Source organism: Balaenoptera physalus (assembly GCF_965194825.1).
Source record: "Balaenoptera physalus genome assembly, chromosome: 21".
Lineage (NCBI taxonomy): Eukaryota > Metazoa > Chordata > Mammalia > Artiodactyla > Balaenopteridae > Balaenoptera > Balaenoptera physalus.
The window spans coordinates 21218004-21241406 of record NC_138902.1 but is presented as its reverse complement, the minus strand read 5'-3'; the positions used below and the strand labels follow the sequence as shown (position 1 = coordinate 21241406).

Sequence of the window (23403 nt, the reverse complement as noted above, 5' to 3'; positions counted from 1 at the left end):
GAATTAGACCAGGTTATAGGTTACAGCCCAGAATCTGTGCCAGCAAGTCTGATTATCTATGGTCAGCTAGACATCAAGATCAGCACTTGTAAAATAAGTTCCAGACAGTTTCAGAACAAACAATGCTTTTCAAGAAACATTTTCTAGAATGCTTAACTGATGTGGCATCAGACTTGAAAGACAATTCAGTGGATTTGCATCACGGTTAAAAAAAAAAAAAAAAGAACCATTTACCCAAGTCTGTCTGTAATGCTTTTCACATGTTTTAAATATGGCATAAGTAGATATAATGGAAGTGTCAGATGAGATTATGTCACTATTTCGTCTTTAAAAGTCAATGAACATTCCAGCATAATTCATATGCTTGCTCTCATTTTTTAAAAGGTGGTGAAGTAAAGACCTGGATAAGGGACTACTATTTATTTAAAAGCTATTCAGGGACTTCCCTGGTGGTCCAGTGGTTAAGACTTCACCTTCCAATGCGGGGTGTGAGGGTTCAATCCCTGGTCGGGGAGCTAAGATCCCATGTGCCTCACGGCTAAAAAAGCAAAACATAAAACAGAAGCAATATTGTAACAAATTCAACAAAGACTTTAAAAATGGTCCACATCAAAAAAAATCTTTAAAAAAATAAATAAAGCTATTCATTCTACAAATATTTATCAACTATGTTCCAGGCACACAGTCTAAGTGAATGTACCATTTTCTCATGTAAATAATGAAAATTAAGTTAAGTTTCAGTTCACATACCACTGGCAATACCAGGCATCCCTGAGCATACTTGAAACCCCAAATACTAGTTCTTTTAGAATATTGTTTTGGATCAACTAAGGCACTTTCTAAAGTATTCATGTCAAAGATATAATTGTCTTAGGGAATTATATCAGGATTAAATCAAACTGTCATGTTGAATGTTTAGAGATGTTGTAAAGAATGGGATTAATATGCTTGGGAAAAGAAGTAGGGGAACTAGATGGAAAAGTGGTGGCTGATAGTAGAGGATGGAGGTAACGGATAGTACAGTGAAAGAAGCAAGAAGACCCAGAGGAACAGGGAACTAAATGTAAACCTGAGAAGCTGAGAATAACACTGTTGGTTTCCTACCCAATAGCTCTTACCCTTCCCTTTCTTCCTTGCAGACAGAAGACACTTCCCATCACAAAGGGTGAACAAGCCAGATACTTTCCCAGCATTCAGTGCAGCTAGAGGTTCTCATGTAATCTGGTTCTGGCCAATGGGAGGTGGGGAAGAGTTTCCTCCTTATTAATACAGACTCTGCCTACCTTTTCCAAGCCATTGAACATAATTGTGTAAGGATGTGATGCTTGGAATTGCTGCAGCTGTTTGGGGACTATAAAGGAAGACATCATGGGGTCATAAGAAGACATACCACATGCATTGACAATGGCAGAGTAAAAAGATGAACCAACTCAGGGACTACACTTCTCATTACGTGAAATTTTAAAAGTTTTTGTTGTTTAAGTCACTTTCCATCCTTTTTTTTTTTTTTTTTTTTTTTTGCCATGCTATGTGGCATGCGGGATCCTAGTTCCCTGACCAGGGATCGAACCCGTGCCCCTGCAGTGGAAGTGTGGAGTCTTAACCACTGGACCACCATGGAAGTCCCCCATCAAATGTTTTGTTGTTGCTACTTGCAGCTGAAAACATTCTAATGAATACATTTTTATTACTGCCTTAGGATAAAGTCGAAATTACTTTCTATAACTTATAAAGTTCTTAAACTCTTAATTATCTAGCCCTCATTTACCTCTCTAAGCTAATCTCTGACCACTTTTTGCATTCTTCAGTTTTTTCAGTTCTCTAGCCCAAAGTCCTCTCCTTCCCTAGTTTCTAACTGGAACCCTCTCCACTCCTACCACTCCTGCTTGACCTGGCCACTACTGCCCATTCTTTAGTACTTGGTGAAATGTCACATCCTCCTAGAAGCCACTACTGACCACCCAGAGTATGTATTTGCCACATTTATGAAGTCCCTAGAAATGTGAACTTCCATAGTTAGAGCGCATTTTCTACTCTATTGTAACTGTTTCAAACAGTTAGCCCGTGCAAGTCAGGCTTGTGTCCCTCTTGTTCATTACTGTATCCTAAGAACCTAGATGGTACCTAGCAGTCATATCTATGGAACACACGAAGGAGTTGTAGAATATTGGAAACAAAATAATGTCAAAGGTCAACTAGGAAAAGGCAAACACCTCACTAGAAAAATGCACAAAGACATGAGAGACGATTTCCAAATGGTTATAAACAGATGAAAAGATGGTCAGCCCCTGTAGCAATCAAGAAATGCAAATGAAAAGAATAATACTTTTCACCAACAGATTGGCAAAATGAAAAAGAACTCTTCAGTACTTGGAATGTTGTAATGCAATGGACAATCTCGTGTACACTGTAGGAGTGAGTATAAATTGTATAAACTTTCTAGCCATAAATATCAACATTTAAAATGTGCCTACCGTCTGGCCAAGCAATTTCTTTAGAATGTATTCTAAGGAAATAATCAGGCAATGTACAAAGACATTTGTCTATGGATAATTAAAAAACTGTAAACAACTTAAATGCCCATGCATATAGAAGTTGTGCACACATAGTGGCATTCTTCAAAGCTTTAAAAAAGATGAGATAGGAAAAACCAAGATGTCTTGATAGGGATAAATATTTATAACAAGATTAATTTAAAAAGCAGATACAGAGTATTAATATATAATAATGCCATTTAAAATGCACGTTAAAATTGATTTAAAAAACAAATTTAAAACAAACCAATTAAGTTGTTGAAACAAACTGTTCAAAAATCATATTGGACCAAGGTGGATATATCCAGCCACTAGTTTTGAACCTTTTCAGTCGGAGAATGTCCAGTTTACATTTACAAAGATTAGTCATACATACATTTTAAAGTGGGTCACTTAGGGTGAAAATTACAGTAATGCTTAGGATTACTGGGACCCTAAAGTTACACACACACAGAAAGATTTAGATTTGTAACTTTTCAGCCACTGATGTTTATCTTACCTAATTAGTCCTGTTTTTTTGCCTCTTAGAGATTTATTTACTTATTTTATACTTAAGTTGATTTGATGAGGCTTTTTTCATAGGAAGAGAAATAAACTTCTGATGAAAAGGAAAAAATGCCTGTTCTTCTTTTTCCTGCTGGATATTCCTAGAAAGAGGAGAGAGATTTAAAATGTTAACAATCAAATGTACAAAAAAAAAAAAAAAGAGGAGTCTGGGTACAAACCACTTTCCTTTCGATCAGTCGTCCAGGTTACAACCCCATTTTCACTCTCACTTCCGCGCTGCCAGCTGCTGTCAAGGCTTTGGGGGATTCTTCAGTGTAAGGTTGCTTCTCAATTTTCTCCCATCAGGCTTAGGATTTAGTTTTCTCAGCTCCCTCAATTTTATTGCTGTTGTTTTCTTTCATTCTCTTTATCCTTGTTAATTTATGTCTTAAAATAATAACAACAACAGCAAGAACTCTTTTCTGTGTTTTTATTGGAGGTTTTGGAACAGAGTGAATAGAAACGTGTATGTTTCACCTGCCATCCTCAAACAATAAAATGTGACAATCCACATAAAATTTGAAGCACGGTTCCCTGGTCAGTGCTGTTCGCTGCTATTATTTTTATTAGTGTGCTTGTTCCCTTTTTAAATCAGACTGCTTGGTCTGCCTCTTTTCTGGCTAGTCTTTCTCCTTGTCCTGTCCAAGCATAGATACTTCCTAAGATTCTGTTCTCCAACCTCCTAGTTTTTAAGCTCACCTATGATTCCAATACAGATGGCATCTAAATATACACATTAACTCCTATCTCTTCTGGGCTAGAGATCCATCTTTCAACCATCAGCATGACCCCAACACTTGCGAACCTTAGAAGCTTGATGCTGAATTGGATGCTCATCTATCCATACACCCAACTCTTCTCCTCCAGACATCTATTTCTTTTCTTTTTCTTTTTTCTTTCTGGAGTTGGCATCACCGAATCCTTGAAGCCTTGAAATCTGGCTTATAGGTCAAATGCCTTATTCTCCCTTAGCCCCTCTGTTCAATCATTTATCAAACCATGTAGCTTCCCCCTTGGAAATGGCTTTCGTTTCCCTCCTTTTTTCTCTGCTTATCCATGGACCATTCAACATCCCTGTTTTCCATCTCCCATCTCACCTCACTCAAATCTACCTTACTGGCCACTGAAGATTTCTTCCTAAAGGGCAGTTCTTGATAACGACTAAATGAACTAAATATTCAGCCTTATCCTTAACACTCATGTAGAGGTTCTCTAGACAAGGTAGAGTACAGTAGACATTTACAAGCGTTTAATTTAGCATTTGACCTTTGACTGTTTATAAGTGAGTCTCTAAAAGGCCAGAGACATTTGCTAATTTACTATTTGCCTGAAGCACAAGTTCAATTCACAGCTATAAAGTCGGTGACAAAAAAGTCACTTAATTATAAGCGTGCTTCCAACTCTCCCACCGCCACACGGCAATCTGGCTTTGTTGTTTTCTACGTATCATCATGTATTTAGCAATTTTTATTGAGGTTCTGAAGGGAGCACATACATTTTTCAATTCCATTTTACTGTCTTTTAGAACGAAAAGTACATATTAGAAATGGCAGTTGGGATTCTTGTTGTTTTACAAATCTAACTCTTGGGTCAAGGGTTACCACACTGGCTAATCCTTAAAAATGCCCAGTGCTTCCTGGTTTCCAGAGCTTTGCTCCCACTGTTCCCTCCCCCAGTGTTTTCATTGTCTATTGCTACATAAAAAACCACCCCCAAACCTAGTGGCTTAGAACAATAATCATTTATCTGCTCACAAGTGTATTTACAATTTGGGCAATATTCTAAGATAGTTTGTCTCTGTTCCATGTGGTGTCATCTGGAGGGGCTCAAGATAGAGCATCTGCCTCCAAGACGGCTCACTCAGAAGGCTGGTTGCTCGTGCTGGATGTTGCTGGGAGTTCAGATAAAGCCTTGGGGGTTGAGGGAGCATGGCTAGGGCTTGAATTTCCTCCACATGGGCCTCTCCAGGTGACTGCTTGGGCTTTCTCATTACATGGAAGCTGGGTTCCAAAAGGGAGGAAACAGAAGCTGCCATAAATTTTTAATGCCTGGGCTCAGAATTCCCAGAATGCCATTTCCTCCACATTCTATTGCTCAAAGCAGAAACAGGCCTAGCTCAGATTCAAAGAGAGGGCACATAAGCTCTAACTCTTGATGGCAGGAGTGGTGTGCATGTACCAAAAAAGGGAAGTTTTTTGGGGCCGTGTTTGAAGACTAGCTACTACCATCCACCTTTTGGCCATAATACATTTCCTTCCCATATGAAAAATATACTTATCTCCTTCCCTAAGATATCAAAATATCTCATCCCATTATACATCAGTTCATAGTCTAGGACAGGGATGAACAAATCACAGCCTGAGGGCCAAATCTAACCTGTGGGCTGTTTTTGTACAGCCCCTGAGATAAGAATGGCTTTTAGATTTTTTTTACAGGATTATAAAAAACAAAAACAAAGAGTAAATAAGTGACAGGGATCACACATGTGACCTGCAAAGCCTAAAATATTTACTATCTGGCCCTATACAGGAAAAGTTTGCCAGCCCCTGGTCTAGGATATCAGCATCTAAGTCAGATCCAAGTGCGGATGTGGCTTCTTGGGTGTGGTTCCTCAGACATGGTTCCTCTTGATCCGAAGACCAGTGGACTAAGGGGACAAAATATCTGTCTCTCACATACCCAATATCTAATGGTAAGGTAGGGACAGAAACTCTATAATAGATACTCCCATTTAAAAAGGGGAGAATAGGAGAGGGACATGGAAGCTGGTCCCTAGCAATTCTGAAACCCAGCTTGTCAAATGATATCACTTCCTTACTTATGCTCACTCCTGCTCTTTGGGAATAATTCTCAGTGGCTCTTTCATCCTTCTTGAGTTATCTTCCCTTTTGGAAACAGCTCATAATTGCAAATGGGTAGCTTCCTCAGCCTGCTTCCTGCCTATAACATCGAAGGTCCAGAGGCCTCTTTTCATTATGAGTAGTCTCTATTTCAGTGCAAGCTAGTAGAGATCCTTAAAAAGCCAGAGGTTTCTTATACTTAAAGTTATAATCATCTCCCTTAGGCAAAAGCTGTACTCATATTTCTTGCCAAGACAGTCCCTTCTCTACCTTTTGACACTATTGTAGGACAATGTCATTTAGATCCCCAGAAGCCCTGCTGTCTAGTTGAAAGGATCTATGAGGTACTACCTTAAATTTTTCTGAGATATTAATTTATCTATTATTGCATAACAAGTTACCCCAACACTTAATGGCTTAAAACAACAAAGTGTTATCTCACAGTTTCTGTTGGTTAGGAATCCAGGCTCTGCTTAGCTGGGTCCCTCTGCCTCAAGGTCTCTCAAAGGTTATAAACCAAGATGTCAGCCAGGGCTATGATCTTGTCAACCTGATTTATGTCAGTTTACCATAACAAGATAACACAACTTGGTGGCTTAAACAATAGACATTTTTTTCTCATAGTTTTGGAGGTTGGGAAGTCCAAGATCAAGGTGCCAGCCATTGGCGTTTGGTGGGGGCCCTCTTCCTAGCTTGCAGATGGCCATCTGTAACCTCACATGGCAGAGAGAGCAGAAACTCTAGTGTCTCTTCTTACAAGGGCACTAATCCCATCATGGAGGCTCCACCCTCATGATCTCATCTAAACCTAATTACCTCTCAAAGGTTGTACATCCTAGTACCATCACATTGGGGATTAAGGCTTCACAATATGAATTTGGGGAGGATACAAACATTCAGTCCATAACAGGTTTCATCTAAGGCTGCACTTAGGGGAAGATCTGCTTCCAGGCTTACTCGCATGGTGGTTGGCAGGATTCAGCTCCTTCTGGGTTGTTGGACTGAAAGCCCCAGTTCCTTGCTGGCCCTTGGATGGAGGCCTCCACCATTCCTTGCCACATGTGCCTCTCTATCAGGCAGCTCACATCATAGCAGCTGGCTTCCATCAAAGGCGGCAAGTGACAGAGCAAGAGAGGGTGTGTAAAATGGGAGCTGTGGTCTCTTTGTAATCTGACCTTGGAAGTGATATCTATCACTTTTGCCATGCTCTTTTCATTAGAAGCAAGTCACTATGTCCAGCCCACACTCACAGGGAAGGGATTACACAAGGGCTTGAACACCAGGAGGTTGGGGATCACTGGGGGGCCACTGTAGAGGCTGCCTACCATGGGGTCTTCTAGCTACATCCTTGTCTTGAACTTTACCTAAGGCCAGGTTTTCCTGGTAGCAGCCTGGATTTAACCTTTGCCCCAGGCCATTTTTTATTTTGAGAGTTTTGTCTTCTGGAGAATCTAGGAATGAAGAAGTTTTATTTCAAATCCAGCAAGTCCTGGCTTCTTTAGGTTTCCTCCAGATTCTGACTGAAAATGGAAAAGTTCCTTTTTTCTTTAGCTCACCTCACTTCTCTTGTGCTAAATCATAAGCATCTACAAGAAACCATCCAACCCTTTTGACATTCTATCCAGATCTAGCTAGATCCACATGTTCATTAGGTATCTCTTCTTTCATGTAATAGCAGGCTCGTTTGGCTACTTGTTCTTCCAGTACATAAATGGGGTCTCCTTTTCTCCTGCCTGCAGTGACAATACTCTCATTGTCTTTTAACAATGCTCTTCAGGACTTCCCCGGCAGTCCAGTGGTTAAGACTTTGTGCTTCCACTGCAGGGGGCATGGGTTCGATCCCTGGTCAGTGCAGGAAAGAAAGAAAGAAAGGAAGGAAGAAAGGAAGGAAGAAAGGAAGGAAGGAAGAAAGAAAGAAAACCCCAATGCTCTTCACTAGCAGACTCCTCAAAGTTCTCCCAGCTTCCATCTTCCACCCGATCCCAAAGCCACTGCCACATGTTTTGCGTTTTTGTGATGGCAGGATCCCATTTCTAGGTATGCAAATTATGTTTCAGTTTATCTACTGCTGTATAACAAACCACCCTAAAACTTAGTGTTTTAAATATCACATATTAATGCATATATGTAGAATCTAGAAAAATGAACCTATTTGCAGGGCAGGAATAGACATAGAGACATAGACATAGAGAATGGACATGTGGACACAGGGTGGGGAAGGAGGGAGGAAGAATTGGGAGATCAGGACTGATGTATATACACTACCATGTCTAAAATAGCTAGCTAGTGGGAACATGCTATAAAGCACAGGAAGCTCAGCTCAGTGCTCTGTGACTACCTAGATGGGTCGGATGTGGGGGGTGGGAGGAAGGTCCAAGAGGGAGGGGATATAGGTATACATATCGTTGATTCACTTCATTGTACAGCAGAAACTAACACAACATTGTAAAGCAATTATACTCCAAAAAAAAAAAAAAAAAACCCTTAGTGTTTTAAAACAAAAGCATTCACTTTTTTTGCTAACAATTTTGCAATTTGGGCGACTCAGTGAAGACAGCTCATGTCGCTTCCATGTGGCGTCAGCTGGGGCAGATCAACTAGGGCTGGAGTATCCACTTCCAAGATAACTCACTCACAAGGCTGGCAATTGGTCGCAGCTGTCTGCTGAGAGCTCAGCTGTAAACTGGGGGCCTAATTCTCTTCCAGTGGACCTCTCCACATGGCTGCGTGGGCTTCCATAAATGTTGGAGGGAAGTGATTGAATCTCAGAACTATTTTAGGAGGTAAAAATCAGGATGTTGCACAACAACGTGAATATACTTCACACCACTAAACCATACACTTAAAAGTGGTTAAGACGGTAAATACAATGTTGTGTGTGTGTTTAGCCACAATTAAAAATTAATAGATAAAATCAGAGGAAGGTGGTGATGGCCTGGAGGTGGGTGGGGGCAGGGGTGAAGGAGAGAGATGTGTTAAGAATGACAAAAACTAATCAAACACAGCCTCTGGCTTCAAAAACATTTTTGGTCCAGCAGAGGATGTAGAAGAGTTAACAGAAAATCACAACACATGTGCTAGATACTGCAGCTTTCTGCCACAGTGCTAACAGAGTTACAAAGCCCATGCCATGCAAATTGCCTCAAAATAGACCTTTAACGCCTGCAATTCCCAGAGAGGAACATTTAAAACATAATTATAGGTTTGGATTTCTTAAAGCAAACTTCAAAATGAACACTGCTAGAGAAACAGAGATGAGGAATGAAAACTACAGGTGCATAGAATATGTCCCTATCAATCTAACAAGTAACCTTCCAGGCCAGAAGCAATGAAGTAAAGTGGTGGGCAGGGTGAAAAGCAGGTGTTTCTTGGTCATTAGCCCTGTTTTTCTAGGGTATAAAATCCCTTTGTTGTCTTAGTATGTCTAGAAACTATTGCTACCGAGGAGATCTCATGTTGAAACTTTCTTTTTTTGAAGTAGTAAACAGGTCATAAAGATCATTTATATCCTGAATGAATGTACATCCCCTCCCCCAACTCTTTTGCCTCACTCACAAAGTTGTATAAATACCCAGTCTATTTACAGATTTTCATTGAGTTTTGCTGGCAACTTAACTCGATTGTTCTTCCAAATAAGTCTAAACCATTCTTCGTAGAAAGGGCAAAATAGGAGTCCCTCTTTTCCTGGTATGTTACCCCATCCCCAGGGTGTTTTCTGAAAATATGCTGAATTTCACACTCACCATTGACTATATGTTATAGATTTCCCTGCTTTATTGTAAATTGCCTGATGTGTCTGTCAGTTGACTGGCTGAGTGGTGGTCTTGGGCCCCTGTGCTGAGTGGTGTGATTTTATTTTTTACTTTTTGAAATCTCATCAGTTGTCCCATTCTGCACAAGCTCTCTATCTAGGGTCTCCCGCAGCAAAATAACGACTGAAGACCACTTCCATGAATCTGCCTAGTGCCTTTGTGGTGTTCTCCATGCTGAGACGCCTTGGCTAATTCAGTCCCTTCTGCAAGGTCTTGGAAGGATCTGTTCATATCATTCAAGCCCTAGAATCAATACCTGATGAGAATGTGTTCATTCATTCAAAAATAATTACTGAGTGCCTACTATGTGTTAGGCACTGTCTCAATGTTGTGAACACAAGAATAAACAAGCCAGACAAGGGTCCTCTCATGGAACTTATTCTCATTTTTTATTCCAGAGGGTTTTGACTTTTAACAATGGACAAGGTGCCAACTTGGCTTCAAGACAAAGGAATCAGGTTCTCTGCTTGAGATTAAGCCACATTTCCTTGGATGGGGGTAGGGGAGGTTCTCCAAGAACACTAGAACCACCAAACATCTACCTACTCGTAAGTGGAGTCTGACGGGGACTATCAAGGACTAGGTCAATTGTCATTTTTCTTGGTCCTCTGCCAGGCTCCATGAAGACAATGCCTTTCTGTGGAGTGTATTCAGGAACAGGCAAGAATGGCCAAGGAGGGCAAAGTGCCGGCATTATTGGTCAGCACAGGGGCCCAAGACCACCACTCGACCGTTGCTCAGAAAGACATTGCCCCCTCGTGGTCCCTTATATAACTGAAGGAATAATAACTGTACCCTTGCCCCTTCTGAACTTCAGTTGCAATTTCAATAGACTCTTGGTTTATTTTCATCCGGGGGACATTTTTTTTTTTTCCCTGTAGAGAGAAATGACAACATGACAGCAATATAATCTCTTTATCAAAATCTCCAGACTCCCCACAACACCAGAAAAATCCATTATGTAAATCCAAGTATCAGTATTTTTTTTTTTTCCTCTTCAAAATGCTCTTAAAGCAAATATTTTCTGTGCTTTCTACCATCTGAACCAGGATCGGCGGTGACGTTGCTGCGGAGTTGTTTGGGGTATCTTGTCTCTACAGCACCACTTTCAATTCCCTAAAAGCAGAAGCCTTATCTTCAACTCCGCCGCCACCCCCATCCCATTCCCAGGAGCACTTAAACCAGTCCGGGGTAAAGAATGTCTAGTGGGGGAGGAGGGCGGGGGGTTGGGGGCGGAGACAAACAGTGAAGCAAGCAAATAATAATTAGAAGTTGTGATTGTCGTCGTGCTGGAAGGGAACAGCGTGCTGTGAGAGAGAATTCCTGGGAGTAAGAAGTGAGGGAGAAATCTACCGATGTTTGGAGTTTTAAATTATGTGTTTGTAGCAGTCACTAAGTTTGAAAGCTTAAAGTTCTCGATGGCACAGGGAAAGTGGAAATTAATCATGTCAGCTCCCAGGCATGGTAGACTTAACTGGGTCCCAATAGGTGCCAGGTGCTATAGTTTTATCTACCAACCTATAATTTCCTCTAATAGCAAACTCCTGGTAGATAAATAGAACTACTCCCATTTCACAGAGGGGGAAACAGAAACAGGCAGTTCTTCCTTCCGAGGTTGGTGCGTAAACAAGCATAGTGCGCTGACGTCCCAGAACGCCGAGTCTCCCTTCTTTCAGCGGCTTTGACCCTCTGAATATCATCTGTCTTGGCCTCCAGTTCGCCTGGCAGTGAGAAATATTCCCTCAGCCAACAAATATTTATTGAGCGCCTACTGTATACCAGGTAGCGTATTCAAATAGCCATGGGATTCAAAAGATAAACAGGGCCCGGTCTCGTCTTCCAAAAAGGATCTCCCAAAAGAGTAAGAGAAGCAGCCAGGTAAACAAATAATTCCAGGACAGTCTGAAAAGGGCTGTAGAGGAGTCTGAACAGGGGCGGCGGGCGCGGAGACGCTGCAGAGGTTTCCGAGGACCCGGCGTCGGAGGTGGGTTTGAAGCTGCGCCCTGAAAACGCCGGCCCGGAGCGGGCTGCCCCCGGATGTTACTCGAGTTCTCGCGTCCTGTCATTTCAAGCTGCCGACTAGGAAGGGAAGAAATAGGTCTAAGCCGGTACTGAAAAGGAGGGGTAGGGATTGGGGTGCGAATCCCTCGTGAAGAGCAAGCAAACAAAAGTAGCACATCACACTTCCCGCTCCTCGCGCGGGCAGGGCCTGACTGCCCGAAGCCCCTCTCCAAGCTGCGCGCAACGCTCGGCGACCCTCAGGGACCGTGCAAGCGGTAGGACCTGCCCTTCTTCCCTCCCCCCTCCTCGGCCCTCGCCCTCCGACCTACCGCGGCGTCGGGGGCTGGGGTCCGCCGCTTCCGCCCGCCGCCCCGCCGCCCCGCCGCCCCTCCCCGGCGCGCGCCATCCGGCCGCGGGGCAGCCGCCCTCGGCGCAGCCCCTCCTCCCGCGGGGTCTTGCCGTCCCGCGTCCCGTTCCTCCCGGCTCCAGCCGGCAGCCCACGTCCAGGGAGGGCGGAGAGAAGAGGAGGAGGGGAGGGAGGAGAGAGGGGAGGGAGGGAGGGAGGGAGAGAGAGAGGCAGGCGAGAGAAGGGGAGCTGCTTAGAGCCCGTACTTCCCAGAGCCAGCCAGGAGCGCGCACACAGCGGCTCTCCGGGTCCCAGCCGCGCCCCGCTGCCCCGCACCTCCTCCTCCTCCTGCTCCTCTCCGGGTACCCCTCGTCCCCTCCCTCCAGCAGCTGCTACGCTCGGGCAGCGGCCGCCCCCGGCCCCTACTCGGCCACAGCCCCAACTCTCTGGGCTCACTCCTGGGACGCGCGTCCTCGCCCCATCCTTTCTTCCTTCCTTCCCTCGCGCCCGCCCGCCCTCTCCAGGTCTCCCTCTCGGGTCCGGATTGTCTCCGTCCCCTTCTCGGTCCGCCGGCGCCTCGCCCTGCCCCGTCTCTCCCTCGCACTTCCTGAGTCGCCCGCCGCCGCTGTCTCGCCGCGCCGCGGGAGCCCGAGCCCGAGCCGAGCCGCCGCTGCCCCGGCTCCAGCCCCCGCAGCCCGCGGCGCCCGGGGAAGGGAAAAGTGGGCGAGCGCGCCCTCGCCCAGCCCCGCGCCCCAGCCCTGCCCGGCGAGGGAGGACCGGGAAGATGAACAACGGCAGCAAAGCCGAGAAGGAGAACACCCCGAACGAGGCCAACCTTCAGGAGGAAGAGGTACGGAGTGGCTCGGTGCGGTGGCGGGTAGGACCTGGGACGGTGGCCGCGGGCTTTCTGCAAAGTGCGGGCGGGCGGGCGGCGGGGCGCGGGTCCCGGGGCGCCGGGCTGCGCCGGGGAGGGAGCGCCGCGGTCGAGGGTTTGGGAATCGTCCTGGCCCCGAGACGCCGCCCCAGACTGTGGCCCCGGGAGGCTGTATCATCGGAGAGTGTGTTTTTGTGGGTCCACGAGCGTCAGCGTGCCTAAAATTGCGTAACTTTGAGGACTTTGCTGAGACCTTTGTAAGTATAATGCTCAGCTTTGTTTGCCCCGGATTTTAAAAGCGGAATCGAGAGCTGACTCCTGGGTGACCTCAGATGATTGGGACCGGGAGGGTCAGCACTTAGCTCTGCGTCTGGGGCTGGAAGTTGTGGGGTGTGTTTGTGTGGCTTAAGGAAGAAAATCGGGTAAAGTTCCTCGTTAAAAGACACCTTCGATTCCCTGCCCCCCTCCCTTTCAATGTGAAAAGTTCTTGGTGAAATATCTTCCCAGCTGAGGCATTTTGGATTAATAGATAACTCTTCAGCCGCATTCTTCTCTGATGAGTCAAAGACCCCGAACCTGGATGTTTAGGTTTTGTAAGTTCAGGGGCTTTCCGGTTGTGGGGAGCAGGAGTTGAATACAAGAAGAAGCAAGAAGTTGAATACAAGAGTTTCAAACTTTGCAATTCACCAAGTGACGATCCAGGCTATTTTAGGAGGACTTTGACGCCTGAGCGTCAATTTCATGTGGTGCGTCCGTAACAACCGTAAATGTGTTAACGGCTGCAGAGCATTCCTTTGGTAGAAACAAAATTCGATAAACGTGGGGGGAACTCGTGAACAAATGTTTCAGAATTTTGTGGTTGGGATATTTCTGATATCCTGTTAAATGGCTCAGTTCCTGCAGGTATGTTATCTGGAGCCCAATGAACAATACTTTCCGCCTACTTTTTAAGAAGCCCACGAAACCGACTTTAAACATTCTAAAAGGAACTTTATGTTTAGATGCCAGAAAGTATGCAGTCTCGGTAAAAGCGTTCTTATAGGTATTGCATGCTGATGTATGAGGTTGACCGAAAGGTAAACTGATTCTAAAGCGATTAGGATGTTGAGATTATTATGGAGATACTGTGTGGTGTGTAAACTAAAATTCTGATAGTGAAACTAAAGGTTGCGGAGGATTTAACTAAAACATACAAGCCCTCAGCACTTTGTGCACTTGTAAAATAGGAACTGTTTAAATGGGGAAGACGGAGGGGAGCCCTAAGACCATGCAAAACAAACAAGATTCTATTCTTAACATGGTTGTAAGGTAGTGCAACCCAGGTGATTGCTGTGAGCCCCAGGTGAATTGCTGTGAGCCAGAAGTTTGCCTTCTCACCTGAGGAAATTGCCTTCATTATTATAAACTATTATTTTGAAAAGCGTTGCTTACATGCTAGTTGTTTTTTAACTGCAAGTGGAGTACTACCGACATTCCTTCTTTTTCAAAGAGATGGAGCCTTGAATTGCAAGTTCCGCTTTTTTCTTGAAACTTACCTGCTGCTTTGCTATTTGTTTTCCCTACCACTGAAATAAAATTTTAAAAATAAGTTTGCTTTTTTAAGGAGTTGCTGTGTTTAACTAATTCAGCTAACATACCAAGATAATAATGGCTTCAGAAACCTTTCTGTGTCACTTAGATTGGCGATCTGTTGACTTCTAAGGGTAAGAATATATTACGTGAGACCGTCTTTCTCTCCTCACCTGATTGAGAACTTGGAAAGTTAATCAGGTTAAACCAAAGATTTTTTTTTGTTTGAGTGTCCCCAAACCATAACCTACTTGACAAAATTAGGTAGAGAAAAGTCACATTTTTCTGCTTGACCCATACAGCTTAACTGCGGACAGCACTGGCATGTTGTCTGCCCTGATCGTGGGCGTCTTAATGTGTGAGGCTTGGGTACTAGTATAATAGAATCAGATGATGCCAGTAACAATCACTGCCTCTTAACCAGTGGGAATGGCATGTGGCTCTAGAAAGTATCAGTTTTCGCAAGATACTTGTTATTTTAAAAATAAGGGGACAGTTAAAAAGATTTCAGAACCCAAGTTGTACAAGAGGTGGAGCAGACAAAACAGATACACCATGAAGAGAGAAGTTTTATAATGATAAAAATTCAGGAAAAGAAAGTAAGTTGGCCTGAATGATCTAGGTAATTTTGCCCTAATTCCCTGTTTGGGGTTTATGTTTGTTTTTGAGAAACTCCTAACCTCTTTTTCCTAACCCTGAAAGCCACAAGTAAAATAAATATGGTATTTGGTGAGTCCCATTAATGTGCTCAGCAATATACAAAACCACTGCCCTGGACCCTTTCCCTGCCCACCCAGGGATCAGCAATTTGTTCTCAAACACATTTAAAAGCCATGGCCAAGGATTCCAGTAAACAGAACACACACATATACAATGTATTTACACGTAATGACAAGAGAGGAAAAATGTGTTTTGTTGTAGTTTTCTGATAGCCATTGAGCTGATGAGGAAGAGTGAGTCCAGTCATTATTAAGAGAAAATAGTTTCATAGATCATCAGGGTAATTTAGACTTTATCACTTTATAAAATCCAGGGTTGTTTTTTTTTCTACTTTTTAAAAAAAGATCCTTTTATTTTCCAGTACATTTCAGCCCTGATTGAGAGCTTCTAAAGCTCACTTGAAACAGTGATGCTTGAAACACTTATTTTGGTTCCAATTGAATAGAAGGAACAGACAAGGACTTAGGAGAATTTTTGCAGCTTTTTAGGGTTGGAAGTTTTTGAGAACTTGGGCAGGAAGTAGTCTTCTGCTCTGGGTAGTATTTAAAACTTTGAGGAAAAATAATTTTAAGATTTGGCTAGCCAACTGTAAGAACACATCTGGTTTTCTGACTTCTAGTATTCTATACATATGTGTTCCTATGCAAGTTGTCCCTGTAAAGAAAAACCAGTTGTCAAAATCTTCTTGGGATCTGAGATTTACAAGGCTTCTGTATATGTATGTATAGGGCAGTAGATAATTTCTTAGGTAACTTTACAATTAATAAAATAATTCCTAGAATTTGCCTCTAATTTTGGACTAGATGGTATTCTCTTAAAACACTTGGCAGTTCTCACTTGACCGACTTTACTAAAGTTAATAGGTATATAAGTAACAGACATAATTTTTTGTCTTATTTAAGTTTCGTATATTGAGACATTCTAGTAGTAGATAGAAATTATTTTTGGTCACTGAATTTTCAAAATGGAAATCAGATAAATAGTAATCTGGTCTTATTTTTACTTTTATGTTATCTGTGTCATTGGGTACTTTTCAGGCTGATTACAAATCATTTCTAAATGGTGTTTTATTATGTTGAAGCACTGATATTAGAGTAATTTCTCCTTAAATTGCTTTTGAACATTCTTGTACTTAAAACTAAAACAGAAAATCTTGGCCTTGTTGGACTGTTGATCAAAAAGATGTTTGTCAGATGTTGGGCAGAAATCACACAAAGTCAGGTCTTCAGAAGTTAATACAAATCTTTTACCTCGCATTCCGCCTTTTAAAGTACTTAGTAATTTTGCCCAAATATTGGGGTCATGAAGAAGTTGTTTCTTAGGTAATCGGCACAGAGAAAGGGTACCATGGTAGTTTGATGCGGCAACGGCGGGTTTTCATTGAGCATTAAGATTAATCTACATTATGACCTGGGGAAAATACAAAATGGTTTTGTACAGTTTAACCAAGTTTGGAGTCTGTTACTCCAAATCAAATCAAATGTAATAAACTTATATTTCAATCATAAATAGGATTTGGTGACAGTGTTTTGGATGAAAATGTGGTGACTTCATAGTAAAATGATGCTGCAAGACCACTGCCAATATGGCATGCATTTCTAAGTTATTTTTCCAGTAGTGGTTTTAAAATTTCCCTGATAAACCCTTATGCTCACTTGTCATCTGTTTCTACCGGCATTTGTTTGTTGGATAGATAGATTGGATGCTCTTATTTGAGGACCGAAGCCTTTGACGTTTGTGATGGGGCAGTAAAGTGGGAATTCTTGTGCACTGCGATGGGGATATGAATCACGGCAGCTTTCGGAAGGACTTGGCACTGTATATGAAAATTTCAAGCCCTTTGATTCTGTGCTTTTATTTTTAGAAATTTACCCTAAGGAAATAATACGCATGCACAAAGATTTATTTCAAGGGATGATTATTAGAGTTATTTATGATAGGGAAAATTCACAGAGACTCTATGCCTCACAGCGAAATTGCTAAGTAAATCATGGTCTGATTCCTCAAAGAGAATATTAGGTAGCCGTTAAAAGCCACATTTTTAAAGAATGTACGTGTGTGCGTGTGTGCATGTAAATTTTTTTTTTTGGTGGCTTAAAACAACAAATCTCTTCTCTCTCAGTTTTGGAGGCTAGAAATCTGGAGTCAAGGTGTTAGCATTGCCGCCCTCTGAATGCTGTAGGAGAGAATCTGACTTTCTCTTCCAGCTTCTCTACATTTTAATTGAGGGGTTAATTCTCATGACATAAAGTGAAAAGAGCAAAAATAAAAGTTTTATATTATGTGATGCCAATTTAAAAAAATAACCAAACATTAATAAAAAAAAACTATCTGGTGCATTACAGATCATTTTGTTTACTTTCTGCTGCTTTTCTGTGTTTTCTGAATTTTCTATAATGCACATAGGAACAAAAGCAATTTTATGTCTTTTCTCTTAGATTTCAATAAATTCCCTTGAAATATCTGTAGGTGTCACAAAACCATTGGGTTGGTCACATTTCGTTTTGCTCCCAAGCCTTGCCTGGGGAATCAGGCCTCTGATCCTCACAGCCTTTCCTCATAATGTTTATCTCATTCCCTTATCCTGTCTCTTCCTAGTGATCTTCAGCTGCTCTCCTTGTTCTAACATGCTTTCTCAATCCATCCTAACACGCACTGCTGGGTCCTCTGGTACCCCAGCTCCTTCAGCACTCAGTGAAGTCCGAATATGACACTCAAGATTGCTCCTAAGGTACCACCGTACATACTCTGCACGCCATTTGTTTCAACCACCCTTTCCCTCTTGGTCTAGCTTGAACTGCTTTCCAGGCAAAAGTCAAGTTTCAGCCTACATTTTGCAAGATCTCATCACCTGAATGTCCTATCCCAAAGAGAGGCTTTTCCTCAGAATTCCAGAAGATACATTATGTTATCTCCATTTAACTCCTGGATCATTACATTTCATTTTTGGGGTTTTTTTTTTGTTTTTTTTTTTTCCTTTAAGATCTATGCCGTCTTATCACAGTGTTTCCAATCCCCAGCACTTACCCTAAGTTGGTACCCCAGCACAAGGTAAGTACCACACACTTAACACATGTATGCACATGTAATTCTTTATAATTTATAAACATATGAAATATCCTTACTGGTAGGGATGGTGGTGATGACCTTGAATAGGTAAGCTGTCACAAAGCAGCCACTTCCGCCGGTTATGGATGGATGGATCCTCTGGGAAATGACCTCCCCCACCTGTCACCTGCAGCCTCCGTTTGCGCCCACGGGCCAGTGTGCTTGGTTCATCCGACAGCCACTGCCAGTGTGGGCCCGCTCATTTCGAGGTGCAGTTGGGTTTTCACTATTAGAATTCGGTTTCTGCCGTGGGATTCATTTTGACCTTTCGGACAGGGGCTTCTGGAAGCTCTGGTTCAGTGGTGCTAGAACAGCATTCCCAAACGAGGCTGCCCTGTGTGATGGCCACTTTGGAATGTTTGTGTTCAGTTTCATTTGGCACCTTAGTGTCTGCCTTGGGGGTAGGGGAAAGGGAATGCAAATGTTCCTCTTGAACAGTGCTTGCTTTGGTCAAAGAAAAAATGTAGGAAGGAATGAAGGGAATGAACCTTAGTAAGAGCTGGGGCAAAAGTGGCGGCCTGGCTCTCTGGGCTTGAGGCCAGCAGGGACCAGGTCTTGAAATTGATGCTTTGTTGATATGAGGGCGTCATGGGGGGGGATGAGCTTATCTATCCATGGGGATGACCTGGGTATGATTCCTTGAACTCACATCCCTATCTTTAAGTGTACGGGGAGGATATTGCAAACCACTTCAGTGCACTGTGTGTTGGAGCGAGCGGGGAGTGCTTGACTGGGGAGCTTATCAGAACAGAGTTGCCTAGTTTGTTGCCTAGTCGTCTTTGCCAAGCGCCGGAGAAAGAAAATACCGAAATACTTGATCCTGGGAAATTTTCAGATATCTTTTTAGCCGTTCACTCAGGTAAGAATTGTTAACTTTTGAGTATTCTGTGTCAAGTACTGGCCAAGCACTTTATGTGTATCACGTGACTCATCCTCACAATGAGCTAATGTAGGTATTACGGTGATGAGGACCCTCGTTATATGGGGAGGTGACTGAGGCACTGAGAGGCTGAGTGACTGGGGCCTTCACGTTCAGATTCCGGGGGCCCAAGATCTGGGACAAAAGCTCTTACTCCAAGTTTCGCCCAGGTTTAGTGGCGATGGCCCTGTGTAAACAGGTACGGTAAAGCACTGTGTTGAATTAAGTGAGGCGGTAGTTGGAGTTGGGAACCAGTGGGCAGCACAAGGAGGGGGTGATGGAGCTATATACATGAAAGACAGCTTTAAAAAAAGGTGATATTTGAGATTTTTTTTTCCAAATGAAGAAGGGTTGAGACAGGAGGGGAAAGATTGTCTAGTCAAAGGGATTGGCCTTCAATGAAGATAGAGGTTTAAAAGGGAAAACAAGCAGGAGAGGAAGGGAAGTCAGGATACGAGGGGGAGGGAGACATGGGAACGGGAGGGAGGCATGGGAGGGGGATGGAGGCGTTGGCGGGGGAAGGATAGAGGAGCTCTCCTTCCATGCCAGGGACCAGGAAAGACTCTTCCTGTGATGGGAGCTGGGCTTCTGTGCAGCGGGGACTTGGAGTTCTGAGATGTTCCTGTGGCAAAGGGGATACAGTGGATTTGGAGGCTAACACTGAAGGAGTCCTGGTCTCAAAATTAGGCAGTGGCTGGCGGTGGTGATTGAGCCGGGCGGGAGAGGTGTTCAGGGGCTGCAGTAACTGTCAGGTGCTCAGGAGAGAAGACTAGGAGTTCCATCCGTGGAGCCTCTTGGGTTTCTCTTTTGGATGACTAGCTAAATGGTGGTTGTATTTGTAGAAGTAGAAAATACCTGGAAGGGGAAGGAAAAGAAGGCAACTGAGAGGTTGGGTTTGAGGTGCAGAGGAGAGGTCTTTCAGAACAATTGAAGATTATATAGCTAGCAATCGAAAAGCTGTATAATATGAACTGAGTGCCCAGAAAATTAGAGAGGGCGTGGGACCCCTGTTCCTAGGAAACCTTGTGAGGGTAGGCAACAAAAGATGGACAATTTACTTAAAATTTGAAGTTGTGTTTTAAAAAAAAAAAGGGGGGGGTGGAGAACTGGAAATTCTCAGGAAAAATTGAAGCAGATTTTTTAAAGCACTCTTTTAATTTAGGAACATAAGAATGTATTGCATATATCTGCCTAGTTATAATAGTGTTCAGGATACTTAACCATTTGAAAGCCCGATTCAGGGGAGCTTAAAAAACTCTGGGTATATATAGTATATTTCATATACTTTTTGATTGTTTGTTTTCATCAACAGTCTTTGCAAATTGTTTTCCTCTAAAATTTGCGGTTAATTCTCAGGCTTTTACTTAAACTTTTCTTCTCCCAACCCTGTACCTAGAAGGGACATAACATTTGTAGATGGGTTTGGGAGGTAAAGATGGAAGGCCTGGAGAGGCTTGAGTATTTTTATAAGAAAAAATTTCCCCGAGTTGCTTTGTTCTTTTTTTCATTTTATGGGGGTGGGGGGAGTTAGAATGAGCCTTTGGCTAGAGCCCAAAGTCATCTCTTGCGTGGGTCATATTTTCAATTTATTTATTTCGTGCTTTCCTAAAAGTTTGCTACATTCTGCTCACAGCTAAGTGTCAACTCGTGAATAAAGAAAAACGGTCCAGGAATTTAAGGAAAACAACAATTGCGTTTGTATTTCTCGTAGGTTTTAACCCTGCTGCAATCATTATGATGCACATTATGTAGAATACTGGAGAAAAAACCGGAAATGGCAGTAATAAATGCCAATCACACCAGGAAGACGGTTCCAAATTCCAGGCTGTAATACAGTATTGTTACACAAATTTAAAACGCTGAGGGAATGCCAAAGCAGCCTAGATCAATCATGTCAGCCCCTAGGATTTTGCAAAGGTACAGAGAAACCTAGGAGTCTCAAAATTGAGGTACATCTCACCAACCCATGAAAAGAAGTTAGAGACTAATTTCTACTTTCAGTTAGTCTTTACTTCTCGTGAGTTGATTTTTTAAAAAATGACGTTCCTTTCTCTGCTCTTCCTAAATTCTTATGTCATCAGGTAGATATGCTGGCAGAAGGCCAACATTTTTCTAAGAAATCCTAGAGATAAAACAATTTTTTTTTTCCCCTCGAATCCCCAGGATCCTGTTTTGTGAACTCTTCTCTTATGCCCACCTATAGGATGGATAGTTTTGGCCTCATGAGAGAAGGGACAGCACAGAAAGTGTTATCTTTTTACAGAAGTAGCAGAATTTCCTTTGTGCTGGGAGGGGAAGTGCTACAAAAGTGTAATTACTTTACCCAGCATGTGCGATTTACAGGACTTAAAATGTGTGAGTTTCCAAAGAAGCATCTGTTTTTAAATACAGTATCCCTCTAAGCCGGCAGGATGTGTTTTGGGGCAGGGAAGGGACACACACACACACACACACACACACATATGCACGCACGCACGCACGCGCGCGCTTCTGTCCTGTGCCTGCCCTGGGATGCTGGGTGACAGGAGACTGAAAACGTTGGTAATTGCTTCTCCTCCGGGCCTGGCTTATCCTTAGAAGGAACATGAGCTGTCCTGGAGTCCAGTCGCCGTGTTCTGATTCTGCCTTCTCTCCTCTCTACCCTTCTAAGCCTGTTTCCTTCTTTACCAAGACCTCCAAGCATTTTCCCAGCAATGAGCAAAAAAAACTGGTTAGAGCTAGGGCTGAGACCATTTTTGTTACAAAAATTTTTTTCAGTCTTACTGCGTATGTGTAAGAAAATTGGAGGGAGAATTGAAGATCAGGTGCATGTCCAAATATAATCAAACTTGTAAAAGCATGTATGGATTTTGGCACATTAATTCACTAAGCATCTACTGAGTAGTGTCTACTGTTTTAAGCATTGCACATTATTTTTTTAATTTCTATTTTATTTTGGAGTATAGTTGATTAACAATGTGTTAGTTTCAGGTGTACAACGAAGTGATTCAGTTATCCCTATACACGTATCAATTCTTTCTCAAATTCTTTTCCCATTTGGGTTATTACAGAGTATTGAGCAGAGTTCCCTGTGTTATACAGTAGGTCCTTGTTGGTTATATGTTTTAAATATAGCACATTTTACATTAAGCATTGCACCTTAACAAACCCAATGAAGTGTTCTCATCCCATGTTGAGGGATAAGGAAACTGAGGCTCTGAGAGATTAAGTAATTTGTCTGACGTTTTATTTGCAACTAGTGGTAGGAGATTAAACTCTCCAGCAGTGTGCAAGGTTCATGTGATCTGGGCCCTGCTGGTCTTCCTGACCTCATCCACCAGGAATCACAGCTTCATTCATTATGCTTCAGCTGCTTGGGCCTTACTTAGGTATCTCCAGCTTGCCAAACATGTTCCTGCCTCAGGGCCTTTGTGTGTGCTCTTCTGTCTGCCTGGGAAACTGTACACCCAGATGTTCCTATGGCAGCCTCGTCCTTGGCATTCATTCAGATGTCACCCAGGGAGACCTTTGACCTCCAAGTTCAAAGTATCCCCACATTCCCAACCACTGTCCCATCCTTCTTATTTTATTTCCCAGAGAGTACTTTTTACTCACTGACTTTACCTTGGGTACTTGTCTTGCGCTCCTAGAATGTGACTCCTGTCTTGGTTCGGGCTGTAACTCCAATGCCTAGAACAATGCCTAGAACTGCCCAACGTTTGTTATTTGTTAAATGACTGGAATACAACCCAACCTGTCAAATTCTGAGGCCTGTACAATATACCACGTGGTCCTAAGTCTTTTCCAGCAGTTTTTAGATTAAATTTTAATGCTGCCTTCAAGATGATCATTTCTGGATCCCCATCTCCCTGTAAATTACATCAGAAAGTACAATTACCGCCTGCTGTTAAGCCAGAAATTTTGGATGGTAAGTGATTGATCCCATGGAGATGGGGGCTGGGGAGGGAAAAACAGGTTTTCATACGTAAAGGAATCCTTCCCTTTGTCCAGTTAGAATGGAAACCAAGTACGTATTTCCACAGAAGCAAGAGTGAAATGTGGGCCGCCCATGGAGTGACAAGTAAAAGTAGGGCAAGATGACTTTGATTACTGTTTTGCAGATGTGCTGTTGGGTTGCAAAGAGTTAATGTTAAT

At 42.9% G+C, this 23403-nt stretch overlaps 1 protein-coding gene and 1 long non-coding RNA gene across 4 annotated transcripts in view; one reads left to right on the top strand and one right to left on the bottom strand.

The window, feature by feature from the left end:
* Window positions 1-10097: 10097 nt before the first annotated feature.
* Window positions 10098-12210, bottom strand: LOC309651740. Its single transcript, XR_014258344.1, has 2 exons — window positions 12063-12210; window positions 10098-11811 (listed from the first exon to the last, which is right to left on the bottom strand). It is a non-coding gene; the product is annotated as an uncharacterized lncRNA (long non-coding RNA).
* Window positions 11873-23403, top strand: part of RBPMS (RNA binding protein, mRNA processing factor) — a 187871-nt gene continuing 176340 nt past the window's right edge. Inside the window, exons 1-2 of one of the 3 annotated variants that reach the window (XM_082444696.1) lie at window positions 11873-12008; window positions 12604-12929. In XM_082444696.1, coding sequence (XP_082300822.1) covers window positions 12864-12929 — 66 coding nt within the window. In that variant the 5' untranslated portion in view covers window positions 11873-12008; window positions 12604-12863. Of the gene's footprint in view, window positions 12009-12288; window positions 12930-23403 lie in introns of those variants that run through there. The other 2 variants (XM_082444697.1, XM_082444695.1) reach the window with 2 other exon arrangements.